The sequence below is a fragment of the Neophocaena asiaeorientalis genome, unplaced genomic scaffold (genome assembly GCF_003031525.2).
Source record: "Neophocaena asiaeorientalis asiaeorientalis breed wild unplaced genomic scaffold, Neophocaena_asiaeorientalis_V1.1 scaffold16, whole genome shotgun sequence".
Taxonomy (NCBI): domain Eukaryota; kingdom Metazoa; phylum Chordata; class Mammalia; order Artiodactyla; family Phocoenidae; genus Neophocaena; species Neophocaena asiaeorientalis.
Genome location: NW_020175446.1, coordinates 1,111,817 through 1,131,149, shown reverse-complemented (window position 1 = coordinate 1,131,149; position 19,333 = coordinate 1,111,817). Strand labels below are relative to the sequence as shown.

Below are 19,333 nucleotides of genomic sequence, written 5' to 3'. Positions count from 1 at the left end.
GCCCTGGAGGGAACAGGTTTTGCTGCTCCTCTCCCAGTGGCTTAACACTTTAGTTTCCTAAAAGTGAAAGGGTTCGGGAAGTGCGTCAGGTGTCATGCCCCTCTCCACAGAAACATTGGTATTTGGTGGTGGTAAGGGAGAGGCTCACTCCAGGCTCCTACCATGCCCCCAGTATCTCTCTTAATTAGTCAATGGAGGCATGTGGAAGGAAGGACAGACTCTCTTCTGTCTGGGGCCCTGAGCTACTGGAGAGCCATGCTCAGGTACTGGCCATTTGCTAAAACGTTAGCTGATGTGTCATTGCCTGTGTGTGAGTTGGTCCTTTCCTGTGATCTGTCACAGTGACAGTTTGTGTGTCCTCCCTCTCCTTGAAGGCACTAATCCTTTGGAACTGATGTCACCTGGGTACCTGAAATCTCAGCTCCCTGATGAGTTCAAGAAAGGTTATGATTTTATAGTTCAGATTTTTCTCATTGTTAAAGTGGGAGTGAGGTTGTATTTTACAGATTTCTATATCCCAAGTAGAAGTGGAAGTCTTTTTATGGGTTTTAAAATTGCTCTAGTTCAAGGCTAGATGAATACTAAAATTATTTATTTAGATTAACCATAGAGAAACTTTTCTTGAATGTCCAGTTTTTAAACAAAATTATCTATCCAACTATCTATAACTATCATCTATCTATCTAGTACACGTAACTTTAAAGTAGTGACATAGGTTTCTTCATAACTGTGAACAAATTCAGAGATATTTACAGATAAATTATATAGAATTAAATGTAATATATATTTACATTACAAATACATTATTAGCAGAATAAACCCATCTAGTTGAGACAATCTTCCTTTAGAGGTTGCTTGAAATAGAAACTACTTATCTCGAGTTTTACACATAGCAGTGCTTGTTTAATAGTCACACTTTACATTACTGAAATCTTCTTTATTAAATTAGACTGGTACTGTGCCTGAGCTTACACATAGTTCTGTCTTGCTATGTTGGAAGATACTTAATTTCTGAGTCTGCGGGGAACCACGTAAGTCCTCATCGAATGGCATCTATGCCAGATTAATGTCATAAACCCAATGAGTGTGTTTGACCTCAAATGAAAGCCTTCTACAATTATCCAAGCCTATTTAGTGCTGATATATGGCACTGAGTCCAAACAGCACCAACATAATTCTATATATGAAAGTTTTTTTAATTTCACTGTCTTTCTCGAGACCTTTTTCCTCTCACACTCACTACTGGGAAACCCATTGGAGTTAACAAAGTATTTCTAGAGTCTATGAGATATGACGTTTGACCCCTGGAAGGCAAGTGAAATAGAGAAGCTACTGTGCAGTGGGAATTTTAGATGTCCTACAAAGCAGAAAGTTAGCTTTCTACTCTAAACAGTAGCTCAGCAGAGGACGTGGTCTGATGTGGAAGCCATTCTCCCATGTCTAATTCTCTGGCCCTTTGATACAGAACATTATACAGATGGGTCAGAGCCTGGAACATGTAAGCTATGGCCATGACAGCCTCGTGTAAGAGAGAGAGAGAGACAATAATTTTCGTTTTTTTATAAAAAGACAATAATATTGCAGTAACACATTTACAATATATTTATTCTGAAAAAGAGGAGTTTGAATTAGTGATTTGTAGTTATTATGAAAAAAGAAAAATTTCAGAGAAAAGTAAAGATAGTAACTCTTTCATTGTTTGAAATGAATGCTTATCCTTTACAAGGTAGAGTCAAATGGAGATTTTTTTCACATTTTAGCATGCTTGCAAGTTCGGTGTATTAATTGTCGTTAGTTAAAGTGATTATTATAAAATAAATATAAAGTATTCTACTATTATCAGACTTAAATTTTTTCTCAAATATTATTTGACCTAGAGCTGACTGTAATATAGTAGTAGTATTTCAAGTACAACAAGTTCAAAACTTATTATACATGATTAAGTCCTTCTCATATGTATTTAATTTGTAGTTATGTGTATAATGAAAAATAATATTATATAGCATTATACAGCATGAATTTTCTAAGATCTCACTCAAACGATAAATACTCAGATGAATAAAAAATAGATTAGAAAAACAGATAACCTGTCCGTTCTTCAAGTATTTGGTGCAACTTAAAAATAAGTGTACAACAAAGAAATTATTAAAATAAAGAAAAATTTAAAAGGCAGCTAAAGAGAAAGATATAAATATACTAGCCCCCTATATTAAAACAATTGGCATTGTTAGGCACTAAATTTAGCTTTAAATTTCTGGCAATAAAAGCAAAAAAAGGAAATAGAATTTATTTAATTATCTTAAAGAAAAAGAAAATGCAGTAATTAAAAGAGATAAGTTCCTTGCTTGTCTGTATTCTAAAAAGTACTTATAATTTAAAATTGAAGTTGTATTCAAGAAAGGTTTTCTAGAAAATTCAGAAGTGAACTTTATATGACAGTCATGTGTCAGTTTTTGATATAATGGTGAGAACATAGTATAGTGAACTGCATTAATTCCTGCAGGGGTCTGAGCTGATCGTCAACAGAATATTATCACTATAAAGCTATGTTTATTATGGATGTGCTTTTAAAATACTTGCATTCTGTTTGTTTTCAGTGATCAAATAAGTACTACATTTCATTTCCTTTGTGGACTCATTTCAAAACAGGCACTCAGAAGGAAGTATGTAATGAGGATTAAAATTCTGGAAAATGCCTTAAGTTTTTGAAATGAAAAGTACTACACATTTTTAGTGAGATGTTATCATAGTTGAATACTGACAGCTTGAAATAGCCTTCTACATTTACAGTAATCCTTATAAATGCATGCAAATTATTAATGCATGTTTTAATGACACTTTAATACTATATTAATAATACTAATAAGGTTTCTCAACTTGAGTGGCGGGCATGAGTAAAAATCACAGGAAATGAAAGGTTGGATAAAATAATACCTCATATACCCCTGGGTGCATTTATGGAGATTTCATCTTGTGCATCCACGGAAGACAGCGCTGTACCTCCACCAGAGTGGGTGTCCTGTAAACCGTGTCCATTCAGGGGTGTAATAAAGTTATCTTCTTGTATTTAACTCTATATCAATCATTTGTTAATCTGTAAAATTTATCTAAGTGCTTTTATTTCAAAGAATCTCCCGAGACCCTTTCAACTCCTGCCTCCTATTAAAATTGCTTTCATTAACATCAATTGATACTTCATGTCTTCCTCATTTCATACCAAGATCTAATTACACCAAGGACCATGGAAGAGTTTAAAGTCTTGTATATCTTGACTTCTACCTAACATCACAGAATGTTCCAGAGACCCTTCTGGTAATGTGAAGTCTCTCTTACAAGACTGTTCTGGGCATTCAGTAGTAACAGAACTTTGTTTGGTGGGTAACAAGAGAATCCCAGATTTATTTGGGGTTGAATGCAATACACACAAAAAACTGGTAACTGATTAAAACTTTTCTCCTAACAGTGATGTTTTGGCATTTTAACAAGTATTAAATTTAAGTGAAAGGTGCAATATAAACTACTTGATCCCTGGGTTCTTTAGTTGACTCTCTTCTAAAATAAAGGGATTGGAGTACAGTTTTCCTGTTGTCCTTTGATAGTCTTTGGAATTTCAGGCATTAATGGATTTGGGACAGGGAAGGGTGGAGTGTACAGAACTGACGCTTAATCCTAAACTCTTCGGACCATCACCTACTGTCCCTGCCACTGATTTAAGAGGTGGGTCCCAACATTAACTCTGTATTTATCAGCTAGTCTCTGGTTGCTGCTTGAGAGGATCGTCAATCATTAAAGAAATTCTGCTGCTACTCACTCTGCCCATTACTCAGAGAGTTGCCCGCATGAAAAGGAGTTTGGTTTCAAATTATCAGTTGTCACTTGGTGCATCCACCCTTGTAACTCATTTGAGACTCATCTCCTCTTGGTGATGATTGCCCCCTCATTCCTGTCCCCCGAAACTAAATTGTGGATGTAGCTGCATTCATCCCCATTTATTGGAGCATCTGTTATATGCCTACTCTAGCCTCTAGCCTCCATAGACAGAGTCATGATGAGACAACCATACATGGTCTCTGCTTATGCAGAATTTATATTCTAGTGGTGGGGGCATAATATATAAGGAAACACCATGATGGTTATAGATTGTTTTATGCACCTTGAAGCAAATAAGCAGTATTCTGAGGTGCAAAGTAACTGTGGTGCTCTGTTTTTCATTGACAATATTTATTGAAGGAAGGATGAAACAATGGACATTATTCAACCACAAAAAGACTTAAGGGAAATGCATTGTAGTCAAAGGAAACTATCAAGGGGTACCCCAGGTAGAAAGGCACCTATTGTACTCATGAAGCCGAAAAAAAAAATTGTCTAGACTAGAGGGAGCCTTGTGGACAGTCAGAAGAGAGGCAGGAAGCAAAATTGAAAGAGTGAGCCAGAGAGAGAATGTTCCCCACCTTGTAGCCCAGGATTTTATCCTGAGAACAGTTGGAAGACATTGAACAGTTTCCATCAGGGAAGTAACGTCATCTGATTTATCCTTCAACCAGATCAATTAGGTTGTTGAGTAGAGACCCACTGGGACAGTGACAAGAGAGGGGGTATCCTCATCAGATAAACAGATGTTGCAGTTGTCAACAGGCTCAGAGGAAGCTCAGTTCTGTGGCTCAGAGGAGGTGGGATGCAGGAGAAACAAGGATGTGAGATGCACATGGTAGGTAGAACTGACAGGTCTGCTGATGGATGCAGAGTGTGGACAAGGACAAAGTAAGAAGGCCCATGGGTTTGGGCGTCCTTACTAATGATAGGTCTGTTCGGAATTGTTATTTCTTCATGATACTTGGTAGGTTGTATATTTCTTGGGATTTATCCATTTCTTCTAGGTTATCCATTTCATTGGTGTATAAGTGTTCATAGTTTTTTAAAATGCCTTTAATTTCTAAATTTAATTATTTGAGTCTTTTAAAACTTTTTTCTCAGTCTATCTAAGGGTTTGTTGATATTTTTAAAAAAATACTTTGGTCTTGTTGATGTTTTCCATTGTTTCATATTCTCTATTTTATTGACTTCTCCTCTAATCTTTATTACTTTCTTCCTTATGCTAACTTTTGGTTTAGTTTGTTCTTTTTCTAGTTCCTTGAGGTATAAAGTTAGGTTGTTTATTTGAGATCATTTTTCTTCTATAATGTAAGCATTAACAGCTATAAACTTCCCTTTTAATACTGCTTTTACTGCATCCTGTAAGTTTTTATATGTTGTGTTTTTGTTTTCATGTCTCCAGATATTTGCTAAATTCTCTTGTGATTTGTTCCTTGACCTATTGGTTGAGTTTAAGATTGAGTTCTTTAATTTCCATCTATTTGTGGATTTTCCTTTTTTCCCTCTGCTATTGATTTCTTGTTTCATTCTAAAGTGACTGATGAAAATACTTTGTGTGATTTCAGTTTTTTAAAATTTGTTTAGATGTGTTTTGTGGCCTAACATGTGGCCTGTCTTGGAGAATGTTCCATGTACACCAGAGAAGAATATGTGTTCTGCTTTTTTGGGTGGAGTATTCTGTATATATCTCTTAGGTCTAAATGGACTTTAGTGTTGTTCAAGTCTTCTGTCCCTTATCTTCTATCTGGCTGTTCTATCCATAACTGAAAGTGGGATATTGAAGGTTCATACTGTTCTTGTGTTTGTGTCTATTTCTCCCTTCAGGTCTGTCAGTGTTTGCTTCACTTATTTGGCAGTTCCAGTGTCAGGTGCATATATATTTATTATTGTTATATCTCCTTGGTGAATTGACCCTTTTATTATTATATATACATATAATGTCCTTCTTTGTCTCTTGTGACAGTTTTTGTTTTAAAATCTATTCTAAGTATGGCCATCCCTGATGTCTTTAGGTTCCTTTTTGCATGAAATATCTTTTTCAATCCTTTCACTTTTAGACTCCGTGTGTACTTAGATCTAAAATGAGTAAATGGTAGATAGCAAATGCCTGGAACTTTTTAAAAATCCATTCTGCCAATCTGTGTCTTTGTTTTCTGTATGTCTTTTAGCATTTTTGTCTCTATTTTCCTCTTACTCCATTTTTTTTTGTCTCATTGATTTTTTTGTAGTGACATAACTTCTCTTTGTATTAAATAGATGTTTTCATTGTGGTTACAACTGCAATTACATAAAACGTCTTAAAGTTATAACAATCTGTTTTAAACTAATAATAACTTCAATCACATTTAAAAATTCTACTGCCCCCCAAATTCAAGAGATTGCTTCTCTTGACACTGGACACACAATCCCTATGCCTTAATGAGACCTTATGATCTATTAAATCGAAGGAATAGAATAGCATTTTTTATGTGGACTGAACCAGCCAATAGTTGACAGGTAAGAAAAAATACTTTTAGCTCCACATATACACTAAACTTCTTAGACAATGAAAGTAGTTTCTTTTCTTTGGCTACTTTTTCTTAATTAAAGGGGCTTTCTTTACAGCTACTCTTTGATGTCAAGAAGATGTGTGGATATTGAACAATGTTGTATAGAAGTCTGAGTGTACAGGATGACACATGTAGGTTTAGATCTATGTGTTCATGACATTTGACATTTACTTCATCTATTGTCATCCTCCCATCAGGTCTCCCTATGTGAAGTTGTGATTTCTTTCTTCACCTGTTTTCCAGCACATTGTCTGACCTTTAATACAATTTTTGGATTATGGGTTTACAGAGATTGTGAACAACACTTCTGTCTTAGGGTGTGCTTATGCAAAGGAATGGTTCTTTAATTGGTTACAGTGAACAATATACTCGACAAATTTTTTCGTTTCAAAATGAAGGAGTAGCCGATATATTCTCTGTAGTGTTTATGATGACCTGTCATGTACCTAATGCTCATGTTTCTACATATCTGTCCTTCGACCTCTTTGCAGCTGCCAAATAATCCAACTCTATTGATCTCTCCATTTGGTCTGTTTTCCTCTTTCTTTGGTTATTATATTCATTATTGTTTTAAGCTGTCCAGCTAGAACAACATATTTGTTTTGAATTGTGAAGTTTGAAAGCCACACACAATGCCAGTTGAAATGAGGACAGTGATAAGTTGAAAAACAAAATGTTCGAACTTATTTTAACTATATTTACAAAGGTCCTGCTTATCCTGCTCTAAATATTGGACAAAAAAATGCATGTTTATCATATGTTTCAAAATCATAAAGTATCTTTATCTTTTTAGAATTCTAAATTGTAGTTAGAAATTTTATGGCACAAGTATTTTAAATGTATTTTTTTAGGGTCAAATAAAAAATAAATGATATACAGTAGGAGTTCATGCCAATCTGTGATGGGAAAAAAAAGGTGAAATTGAAATATAGTTGCAGTTTATTTTCTAAAGTTATAAAGGAGAGGGAGATAAATTAGATTTATATCAATAAAAAAAGTTAAAGGTGTAAGTGATGGTATTTGTCCATATTTAGCAATTTTATCATCTATGAAAAACCCCAAATGGCTTAAAATTCTGTACTAGGAATAAAAAATATCGTCACTTAACGCATATGGTGTTTTATAGTTTTTAGTGTATAGACATTTAAGGAAAATCAATTTCAGCTTATAAAAACATTATGCTACACCTCACACCTGCTCATCCCAGACAGAATCCATGTGTTTCATGGCTTGAAATTATCCTGTTTATATACAGTGGTGCCCATCCAGTGTAATTTCTATAGCATCATGTTCTCAAATGAACAATCTCACTGATGATGAGAAATAAAGACTCTTCTCTCTGTTTCATCTTCTCAGGTTCCAGGGTAAAGTGAGGCAAACTGGTGATTCTCAAACTTTAATGCATAAGAATCACCAGGGATGGTGTTAACAGGCAGATTCTGGTCCAATAGTTCTGAGATACCCAAAGTGTCCATCTCTTACAGGCTCCCACACTTACCATACTTTGAAAAGCAGGGCAGTGGAGGAAACTGACTGTTACCTCACCCAGGTGGGCAGGTGGGTCTGCACACCTGCACCTGGGAACCTCGGCCTGCCCATCTCACTTTGCTCTGCCTTGACCTTACTGTCAGACACCGGAGTCTACATTAAGGTTCTTGTGAGGATTAGAGCAACGTGATGCAGCCAGGAGAGCGACTGGCAAACAGTACTGTCTTCGTCCCTTGCTCCAAGGGACTGCCTGTGCCTTGATTTCTCCAAGTGCTGCCTGTCCAGACCCCAAGGCTGCCTCGTGAGTTGGCACCACGTGGAGTGACCCCAGCTCCTGCTCTCAGAGGCATCCCATGCATGCTGTTGCCCATCTGGAAATTCTTAATAATTTCATCTCTGACCTCGAAGTCTGATGGGGACAGTGAAGCACGCACACGAGCAGAGGAGCTGTGCCAGCTGCAGTGGGTGCCCACAGGTGTGGACCCAGTCCTGAGGACAGGGCAGGCAGCATGCGTCCTCATTGTGCACTGGGACCCGCAATTGTGTGGCTGCATAGACCAGCCTTCACGTCCTGGAAGAACAATCTTCCCCTCCCCCAGCCCCGCCCCATTACTCAGAGTCGCGGTCAGTTAGATAATCTGATTAGTTCCTTCATGTTAATGAAAAGAACAAGAACCAAAGTCTCAGTCCAAGAGCACTGAAGGATTTTAAGCTGGTCTGCTCTGAAGAAGTCCTTCTCTCCCATTTCTCACCCTGGATAACTTACTAGTGCTTAGTAGCTTGGGATGTGAGAAAAAGATGTACTAGAATCATGGAAGATTATTAGCAATCACCAGATCTTTAGCACAATTTCAAATACATTTTTGATTCTATAAAATACCACAGCTACATTATTTTGCTTATTCACATGATAAGGGTTTATACAAATAAGTATCAATGTTAAATGGTCCTTGGCATTCACTGATCTGATATTCTAAGCTGAATTCCATTATCATATGATGCATTTTTAAAAATTTTGTTAGTGTCTTAACTAAAGGCAATTCCATCTAGGAAAGTGCCTGATTACAGCTTTAGGGTCTTTAAATATTGGTCCTTTTTACCTAAAGAATAAACTGTTCATGAGAATTTTTTTGTTGTTGTCTTTAAATGAGAAAGAGAGATTGAATATAAAATATTTGTTCTCATATTATGTTTTTCCAGAAGGATAGAATTCCCGGATTCACACTTAAAAATTTTCAAAAAAGACTGCTAAGTATGCTAGAAAAACAAAAAGCAAGAGAGCCATATCATGGGGATTTGCATATAATAGGAAACAGTTTCCTTAAAGACCTTTTATAATGTGTATGCATTGGAATTGGAGTGTTTTACACTAAATGTGGAAGTAACAAATTTTATTCTTTAAAGAAATTTCATTACACAGTGGAAATGAAATTAATTAATATTTAAGATTTAGCTCAAACTGATTGAAAGTTAATGTCTTCTTGGTAGACAAACAAGAGAGAGAGTTTTTGTTCATTTCTATAGGAGGAGAGCAATAGGAAAACGCTGTTTCGCTATTCGAATGATAAGAATATTGTTCATTTTACACAGCTTGTAAGTGTTTTTCTTTACGTTTCCCCAGCCGTAGGTCTTGCTGCTTGCCAAGAGCCAGCCCTTCCCAGCAACAGCATCAAAACAGGAGACCGATACATGGTGAACGATGTGCTGTCCTTTCAGTGCGAGCCTGGGTACACGCTGCAGGTATTTTGTTTTTTTATTTGAGCTTTTGGTAGTAGAGGGGCTCAGCATGGTAATCCTCAGCCAGCTCACTTAAGACAACGCCCTAGATTTGTACCCAGAGACCTAATCTAGTTTCTCTCATTCAGTTTGTGAATCAAAGTAGTCGTATTAAACCATGCATACAGGTAAATTTAATGATGATGTGGAAATAGCTTCTAAATGATAAAGCATCCTTTTAAGGTTGAGCATATTATTTTCATAATACTTTTATTTCAAAATGTATATTCTCCCAATAACTAGATAAAATTCTAAGGGACAAAGCAGTGACACAGTCTCCTCAACAGTCCCCTCCTGGCAACCCGATAATTGGGTCGGCTCTGAGTCCCATGCTTGTCCTGCATTGCAGACTGTTCTTATGAGTTAGTTCAGTAAATCTTCAAGTGCCTACTTGTGTGCCAGGTAAATATGGTGCTCAAATAATAGGGTTAAATGCTTTTCAAGAAATGTTAGGCAGAAGTTTTTATAGTCTTTTATTTTTTTTAATTAAATTTCTTTATGTAAAGTTTTAATAAACATTTTACAAACCAATGTATAGCAACATGAGTCATGTTTCTGTTATTTGTTTTCTGGGTTAGCCACAAATAAGCATGCTCCCAGAACAGTTTATCTGTGTCCTCTAGCATAATCCACATATAATTCTCCCTACCAACAATGAGTACTGAAATCTAAACATGTATATTCCAAAGTCCAACAGACATATTTAAGCCTACTTAGGTTTCTACACTTCAGTTAATTCAGGTAATAGAGTACTTTTTGCTGTATGTTTATTACAACACTGAAGCTGAAGGTGTTTCAGGAACATTATTTTTAGTTGTATTCTGTAAGTGACTTAAATAAAACCTGGAGTGCTCATCAGAAAGAAGTTTCGCAGATACAGCAGTGAAGTGACAGCATTGCATATAGTCCCATTTCTGTGCGCTGGGGTAAATATCTTGCAGAACTGAGACCAGTTAGAGCAGCAGCAGCAAACGCTGGAAGCTGATGGCCTGCCCGCCAGGTGCTTCACGTGCAGAGCCTATGTTACTCTCAGTCAACCTCATGGTGTGGCACTGGGGGCGCATCTTTCCCTAATGGAGAAGGGGAGTGAGCCAGTGCCTGAGAGGAGGGGGTGGGCAGACGAGCTGGCACATCTGGAGGGACCACCTGCAGAAATCAGCCTGGGTCTTAAGTTTGAGAAAATATCAGTAAAACACCTAACACACTTCAGCAAACGAAAGCCAGTATAGCTATTATTATAAACAAACATCAGCATATAAAGCCACCTTCATCAAAACAACCTACAACCTGCGTTCATAGATCTTGGTGGGTATCACAGTAATTGCTTTGACTCTGCAAAAACATGGGCGGAGACTTGGAAAGCAGAACAAGAGTTACTGAAGAAGCTTTGCCAAACCTTCATCCATGGAAGCAAGCTTTTAACCAAGCACGTCAAGGCTGTTTTAACTGATTCTTTAAGGACAGAAACTTCCTGTTTCACGTGTTACAGCAGAAAGAATTATAAGTCACATCCCAGGGGTTTCATTTAGAGGAATACCTTACTCTATACTGACAAGCCATTTTTATGCTTTTTGGGTTTTTTTTACTTCTTTATAAATTGACTTAAACCATGTAAATATCATGCTGTCTCTCTCCTCTCCCAAATTCCCACACGTTAACACTTTCTCTCACTCACGTGTGTTCATCTTTCTACACGTTTATGACAGCACTTTGCATTTACTGTCAGCATCCTTTTATAAAGAAGACTTCTGTAGTCCTCAGAGAAGAAACTAGAAAGGGTTATTTAGTAAAGACATTTCTTACACTGAATTGTTTAATATGCTGCTTAGAGATAAAAGCCTGCAGACACACATCTGTAGAGTCCAGTCAGGCCACTTAGCTCTTGTTTTCAAATGCAAACTAAGATTTTTTTTTCTTTATAACAGTTTCAAGCATTGAATTTACAAGCTGTGACTGTCTCTCATTCACATGAGTTAAAAAGGATTCTGGACTTTTTAAAAAGTTGCTAACAACTGGGAATTTTGGTAACGCATTAGTATATTTGGAATGACAGCATGCATAAATTACATACTATTCATGGAAAGAATTGTTCCTTTTATGGTTTACGTACAAATGTCTATAAGTGCATCTGCCTAGTGAGATTCAGGCATAAAGTGGCAGGGACAGGACACATCAAAGGTCAGTCCTGGATATCTGAATGATTAACGATTTCCTTCTCTCTAGATTTGTTTTACTTTTCTTTTAAAAGATGAAAAACGAAAATTCCCATTTGAAGCCAGTAAATAAATACACAGATTCCTGCCTTGTTTTGGATCCATTATAAAAATTTCAGCTGGAATCACTAATATGAAATGTCTTTGCTGAAATCAATAGCAGAATGTGACCTAGATTGGTAATAAATGACCATTTTATTGGTAGTCTTCCATAAATAGCTTTAAAGGCTTTTGTACTTTATGTTTGTCCAAAATTCAGAAAGAAATTTATTAAAGATAACGTAATAGGTCAGAGAATGAGGAGATACAGAGCATGAAATTTGGCAGGAAAAGCATTATCCTGCATGTCTTCTTTAAGAATAAGTGTAGTCTTCCTTTACTGGAACAACTTTTAAGAATATTAGGAAGTAGGAGAAAATGAGTTTTGTGGCACGTGAATTGAGTATGAAACCTTCCTAAGCTTGGGGAATCGGTTTGTCATTGATAACTGCCTTAGTGCAAATTCTTGTTTGATGCGTTCCCAATATGGCTGGGATTATTTAACATGAATTAAAGGTTTGTTTTTCAACTGCCTCTGTGCCAGTTTTGTTTGGCAAATGGAAATTCACAAGATAAGTATGCATGGCACATAAAACCACCAAGTCACAATGAGGAAAAAAGTAAAATTGAATAGTCTGTGCACAGAGGTGCCCGTTCACTACCTTCTCTTTCATCTTAAAAGAGATTTTAGCACAAAAGACTGAGAATTTAACCTGCTGCTGTTTAATTTTTAAAAGAGTAATAATAGGACAGATTTTTTGAAGGTTGAAAACTTTATATATTTAGAGGATAAAGAGACCTTGAATGATGGGGATTAATTTCATCGCAGACACGTTAATTTGACAGCTGTGAGGCTGTCTGATAATAAAATGAATATTAAGCCTCCCTTTTTCTCCAATAAAGGAAGAACTGACCCAGTTCTTTGCTGAACCGTAAAGGTCATGTGAGTTGCACTTGAACCGTAGGCAACCGTGAAAGTTAACCTTTATATGAGCAGATTACTTACCTTTGACATGTCACCCTTCAGATCAATACCTAGTATTTCCTAATCACTTTCAGCCTCTCAGACCAAAAGCTGTAACTTTTGATGATTAAAAAAAAGACTGACTTTGACCAATTCAGTTTAACATTGTAAGCATTAGGGAAGCATCCTGGCAGAAATAAAGACCGTTGAAGGGGACATCACAAGATTTTGATTTCAGTGACAAGAAACACAATGATTATGGATTTTTTTTCTATTTTAATTCCAAATATGAGATTCATTAACGCACATTAGATTTCATGAGTTCTGATTTTTTTGCATTTGTAATTAAATCAAAAAGGGAAAACCAAAGAAAGTACAGATGTTCTCACAAACATTTAAGCCTTAAATACTCTATGTTCAGTTATGTGAGTTTTATTTCATTTTCTCTTGAACAGGGCCGTTCCCACATCTCCTGTATGCCAGGGACTGTTCGTCGTTGGAACTACCCGTCTCCCCTTTGCATTGGTATGGACATGCCTTCCGTCACTGGGTCTCTATGCATATTATCAGTAACGTAATGGTGATCTCCTTGAGCCACCTTTGAGCTTCACAGATGCACTTTTAAATTCCTTTCAAACATTTGTTACATGATGATAACATAATAATGCTGTTACCGGATTGGACAAGCATCTTCTCCCCCTGGATGTGGTTCCTCAGCTTTTCCAGCATCTCTGAACCAACCAACAGGGATTAGATGCAAGAGTGCTAGCTCGAGGCACTAAACGCACAGCACATGCGTATCAGAAGCCAGTGGATTAATTCATGGCAAGAATGAATGTAGCTGGTCTGAGAGTCTGAGAAGGGTTCTGTGTACACCTTTAGCCTCAGGAAAATCACATTTCCAGAAACAAAATTGAGAAGTACTGATAAGTGATGTGAAGTTGGAGGGACAGTATTTTATATCAAAGAGTATTTGATATCAAGGCAGCCGCCCTTGTGGAGGGACTCACTGGGACTGGGATTCAGCCATAGAACATCCGTCTCCCTATTTATTTTTAAATGAAGAGCTTTCCCTTAAACGTGGGAATTTAAATATTTTAAGCTTTGAAATAAAATCAACTCACAGTGGGTAGTCATTGCTGACACTCTGTATTATGTGAGGAAATGTTTTATTTGAATAGTTTACTTATATTAGCCAAATATAATTAATTGTATCTTTTATTTTACATGTTTCGTATATTAGCAGATGTCAAAGATGCATCAACTTCCATAACACTTGCTTGCTCCTAATTCCTTACAAGGTATAGAGGAAGTTTTTTCATTGGAAAACTCACAAACATCCCACAATAAATTTCAAAGACTTATTTGAGAGATTGAAAGTTTTTTTAGCTGTTAGCTTTAGATTAATCCAAGCTGGGGGACTTTAGGACTAGAAATCCATGAAGAGATAGTATTTTACTAGTAAGTTCTTGGAAATCTCAAGTCCTGATTTTTTTAATAATAGTACTAAGGAAGATAATTTACAGCAAAACACTTCTCTGCAAGTTACTGAGTGTCAAGCGTCATTCCCAGAGCTTAACCAGTATTAACTAAATTGAACATCATGACAAGCCTCAGGGTAGCCAAGCCGTTTGCCAGGGCCCTGTACCAAGCTGGCATTCCCTGCATCATGGGATCCCTCCAGCGGGACATGGCCTGTGCCCTGGAGTAAAAATCCCATATATTCTTACCAAAATATCAGGAATCTGTATAAAATAAGATATATAAACCCAGTTAAAACCCCAAGATATCTGGCTCTTTTATAAAAATAAGCACCTTGTTCTTTAGCCATACCATTGTACCAAAAACTCTTTGAATATGCTGTTTAACCATAAGAAAAGGCCTGGCATGGAGGGGTTTCCCCAGCAGGAGGCAGGAGTCAGGCTACCAAATTATGGTGGACAGATGAGCCCCGAGAAGAAGGCTGAGACTTGAGGGTTATACTGAAAATCTTGCTGGGATCATTGGACAGATGTAAAATAAGAGAATCCCATTGATGGAGTTTTTAAAATATCACAAAGGAAAAAAGATGGATACACAGCTTTTGGGGGCTCTGTTTGTACGCCTATCCAATGGTTCTTGTCTTTTGAGATGAACAAAAGAATGCGATCACATACAGTGATAACTAAGTACTCAAGGAATTAGGTTATCATCCTTGTTTGACAGGAGGTGCACCCAACATCGAGACCCCCTTCTCTCTCTCCCAGGACAATGATAGTTGTCTTGACTTAAAGGTGTGAGTATTGATGACAACTCAGAACCTGAAAGTCAATCGGGTGCCTGACCGAAATGCATTAAATTGACCAAGCTTTACTGGGAGCCTCTGTGGACCAGAAGTAGATAAACTGAAGACCTGTCTTTGTCCTTAAGCAGTGGAAACTCAGGAGGGAGAACTAGACCCGTAAATAACTGAAGGGCATCGCATTATGTATGTGCTGAAATGAGGTGCAGGTTCGTTTCTGAAGACTTGCTTCTAGGTAGCGTGGTCCCATAGAGTGGGGGGAGGGAATTGTCCTTGCTGGAAAACGATGACACACAGCACTAACTCCCCTTGTCCGGCCGACAGCGACCTGCGGGGGGACCTTGAGCAGCATGGGGGGCGTGATCCTGAGCCCGGGGTTCCCGGGCACCTACCCCAGCAACCTGGACTGCACCTGGAAGATCGCCTTGCCCACTGGCTACGGTGAGTGAGACACTTTATCATTCCTCAAAATTCAACTTTTTAATTTTTATATTGGAAAGAATTAGGCTGAGTGAAAAATGGGCCTATTCTGTTGACCTAAGTGTGTCTTTAATTGAAAGTAGCTTACAGATTTAAATAAATCTTTGGCAGAATAACTTTGAGAACAGAAAGTTACTTGAAAAATCAGTTCAGCCGTGCAAGACTTTTCAAGGCAAATTAAATTAGTTGAATGATGAACAGTAGAGGCGCATGACGTGCAGAATGTAGCGTCCCTAATTCAATTATCAATCTCTTTATAACACTGTCTTTTATAATGTATCACTGGAATTCAGTAATGGTGGTAGTTTCTTTTGAACAATTTTTAAGGTTTTTCTCAGGTTATGACTCATTCTAGTATTCTATAAACTTTTGTTGTTATAACTTGCATTGATTTAGGTTTATGAAAATGGCTTTTTATCATATTTAGTTATGAACTTTCAGGTTACTTACCTTAAATAGTTCCTAATTTTAATTGTTATGTACACTAAAATCCCATTCTGGCCTGCTTCAGAAATCCACAGTCTGTGTGAAATTTTGATTCCCTATCATGCCTTTCCTTGTCTGCCTCATGATGTCCTTATATTTTAGTTCATTAATTTGGGTTTTCCCCACCTGTGATTTTCTCAAAAGTATGCAGTGTGATAGGGGTGCCAAATTAGATACTCACAGAATGTCCCAGAGTGTCTCAGAGTAGTTGAGTACTCATGAATGTTAGTTGAGGGATGAATGAGCATAAGCATAAGTGGAAATCGTTACCCTAGAAGAGGATTATATTTTTTAAGTTTTCAAAGCTCTTGCCTTGAGAATCTGTGCCGGGAGGGCAGCAGGAAAGGGAGGGTCCACCTGCTCAGCTGAAAGCCGCCAAGACGGCGGCGGGCGTGAGGCCACCAGGGCAAGGGGGAGCGTGGAAGGGACCCCCCCCAGCGTGGAGAACACACGTGAGGTTCATGTCCACTGAGTTCCTGAAGGGGCCACCAGAGTGTGGGGATAAAAACGGGGAGACAGTTCACAGAAGGATCACAGAGGCGCTCTATTTCTTCCAGGTTTTTTAGTTTTGTTTTTTAAATCCTGAACTCTCTGAACATAGAGGCCGTAATTGTGCTCTGTGGTAGACGGAACAGAAGCCTTTGCCTTTAACCAACATTGGCTCAGCTATCCTCAAAGCCAGGTCTGTTTTCTCACCCTGGGGATCTGAAGATCTGGACATGGTTGGTTCAGTGTTTAGAGCCAGGTGTCAGGATCGGAGCTGTAGGTGACCCAGGAGGTTCCAACAGGGTCTGAGCATCTTGAGGGTCACAAGTTTATAAGACGAGTAATGATAGTTCACTCGGGCTACTGCACTGAGTGAACCTCCAGGGACCTCGTCTTCCTCACCTCTGAAAAGGAAATAACCACACAGGGTTACATGAGGATTCACCAAAACAACTCGGGCGGGAAATTTAGTACCGGGCTTGGCATGTCGTAAACAACAGCAGGAAAAAGCTAGCTGGCCTTTGGATTGTTGCTGCCAATGGTTCCCACTGTTCTTTCAAACCTCATCAGAAGCATTTTACTCATGAATGGATATACACATTTTATTAATTTATTTTCCCAACTTTACTGTTCTGTGATTTGAGAAGGCTGTCGTCTGGCATATTTCCGTATGTAGCTCACTCACTGATAAACCAATATGCAAGACAGTAACTCAGGAAAAAAAAAAAAGAGCAGTTGGATTGTCTGACCTCATGATCATGATCTATGAACCTAAAAAAACTTATTTGAAGAAAGGTCAAAATTTTAAAAATATTTATGAAATATTACAATTAAAATTATTTGTCTTTAAAATCTGTGATATTGCCTAGTATTGGGCTTTAAAAAGCATCTTGAAGAATAAGCAAAAAGAAACCTTATGTCTTAAATCCTAACTGCATGCAAAATAGTATGACTGTCCCTAGCGCTTTAGAATAGATGTAGTCATGCTTCGGAATAATTTGCTACAGATTAAATTTAAGTACCACACCAGGTTTGTCTGTGATAAATTTTATAATCTGTAAATATACTTCTAAACATGACATTATACATTTAAATTTAGGGAAGAGGCATGTACATTCCCGTTTCCTGGATTGTCAGTTTGGGTTTGGGTTGCTTAGGGTATTAAGGATTATTGTACTAGTAATTACTGTACCGGTGACTGCAGTTCCCCCAGGCACCCTGAAAAACACACCTATCCAGAATATGAGACATCAGTGCCTTTTCTTGAAAAAAAATAGGTTAGATGCCTTTCACTCATGGAGGATTTTATTGCTGTGTTTTGGATCTTTCCATACGACTGAATATGCATGGGCCCACCTGATAGATATCCGACCCATTCGTTAAGCAGCTACCAGCTCCGTCACGTAATTCTTCTGATTAATCCTTCTTCCGTCCCACATGCATGGACCAGTCAGTAGCTTAATTAAATAGACAAAATGATTGGTTGCTCTGGCATCACTTGAAAGCCACCTTGGTCTCCCCTTGCTAATTACTCATCCCCCCCAGCAGCTATTTCCTGCATCCAGCCTCTGTGAGGGCCTGCAATCAAGAGACTTTGTCTAAGGAGTGGGCAGTGTATATGGTGGTTCCTCATGTCTTTGAGCTCTGAGGTTAGCTGGGTAGAAATCCTAGTTCTGTCAGTGACTGATGGTATGAATTTTCCCAAGTTATCAACATGTTTTTGAACCTTTATCCCTTATCTTTAAAACGAATACGATAAAATATCATTCTCCGACAGCCGTTAGGAAGTAATGCAAACGCCTGATATGGAGAAGGCATTACTTAACTGCTTTTAGTTTCTAAGCCAAATGCTCTAGTGATTTCTATGTTGTTTTCTTTCCTTTCCACAAATTTGGGTTGCTGTTTTGTGTGGCTTTGGCATGAGCTCAATCACCACAGAACTTGTGTCTCTATTTTCTTGAAAATTTCTAAAGGCATAGTTAACAGAAATGAAATCAAGTTTTTCTACTTTACCATTACTTTTTTTTTTAACATCTTTATTGCAGTATAACTGCTTTTTATATTTAAAACCCACTGCACTTATACCGCACACCATGAGGTCCAAATTGGCCATGCCTTTAAACCATCTAGAAGTCTAAGGAGGATGTAAGAGACTCTTTAGACTATCCACTGAATTCTAAAACCATTAACTCCTTTGCTCTGTGTTTATTATGTACAGAAGATATAAAATAGAGCACTTTACTGTTCACAGGTTCTATCACCTAAGAGACGAGAGTTTAACTCTGAAGCCATTGTCAGGTTACTATTCAAAATTTTGTCAAAATCCAAAGTCAAAATTTTTTCTGCAGGTGCCTTTTACTGACACTTAATTTTCAGTGTGTAATGACAATCGGTGTAAATTCCACCCAAGATGGGCATTCAGACTGGTGTTCTTGTTGCAATGACACATTTTTGGTATTCTGTGAGGTAAGAAAAGAATAGGTTAACACTTATTTTAATCCCTTCGTTTTGGCTTCATGATGTCAAACTGGACACAATTTGCTGAAAATTAGATAGCTAAAAATTCCATTCTAAACCAGATTAGAGCTGGGCTTGGTTCTATTTCCTGATATGTATTAGGTAGTTTGATATGTGGCTGGATACTTTATCCTGCTTAATATGCTAATTTTTTTCATAAAATTATAATTGTCATAATTCC

At 37.6% G+C, this 19,333-nt stretch overlaps 1 protein-coding gene across 1 annotated transcript in view; it reads left to right on the top strand.

Moving 5' to 3' along the window:
* CSMD1 (CUB and Sushi multiple domains 1) overlaps nucleotides 1-19,333 on the top strand; it is a 1,745,896-nt gene that overhangs the window by 1,570,410 nt on the left and 156,153 nt on the right. Inside the window, exons 39-41 of the mRNA XM_024768064.1 lie at nucleotides 9,532-9,650; nucleotides 13,358-13,427; nucleotides 15,508-15,624. Of these exons, the coding sequence (XP_024623832.1) occupies nucleotides 9,532-9,650; nucleotides 13,358-13,427; nucleotides 15,508-15,624 (306 nt within the window). The remainder of the gene's footprint in view (nucleotides 1-9,531; nucleotides 9,651-13,357; nucleotides 13,428-15,507; nucleotides 15,625-19,333) is intronic.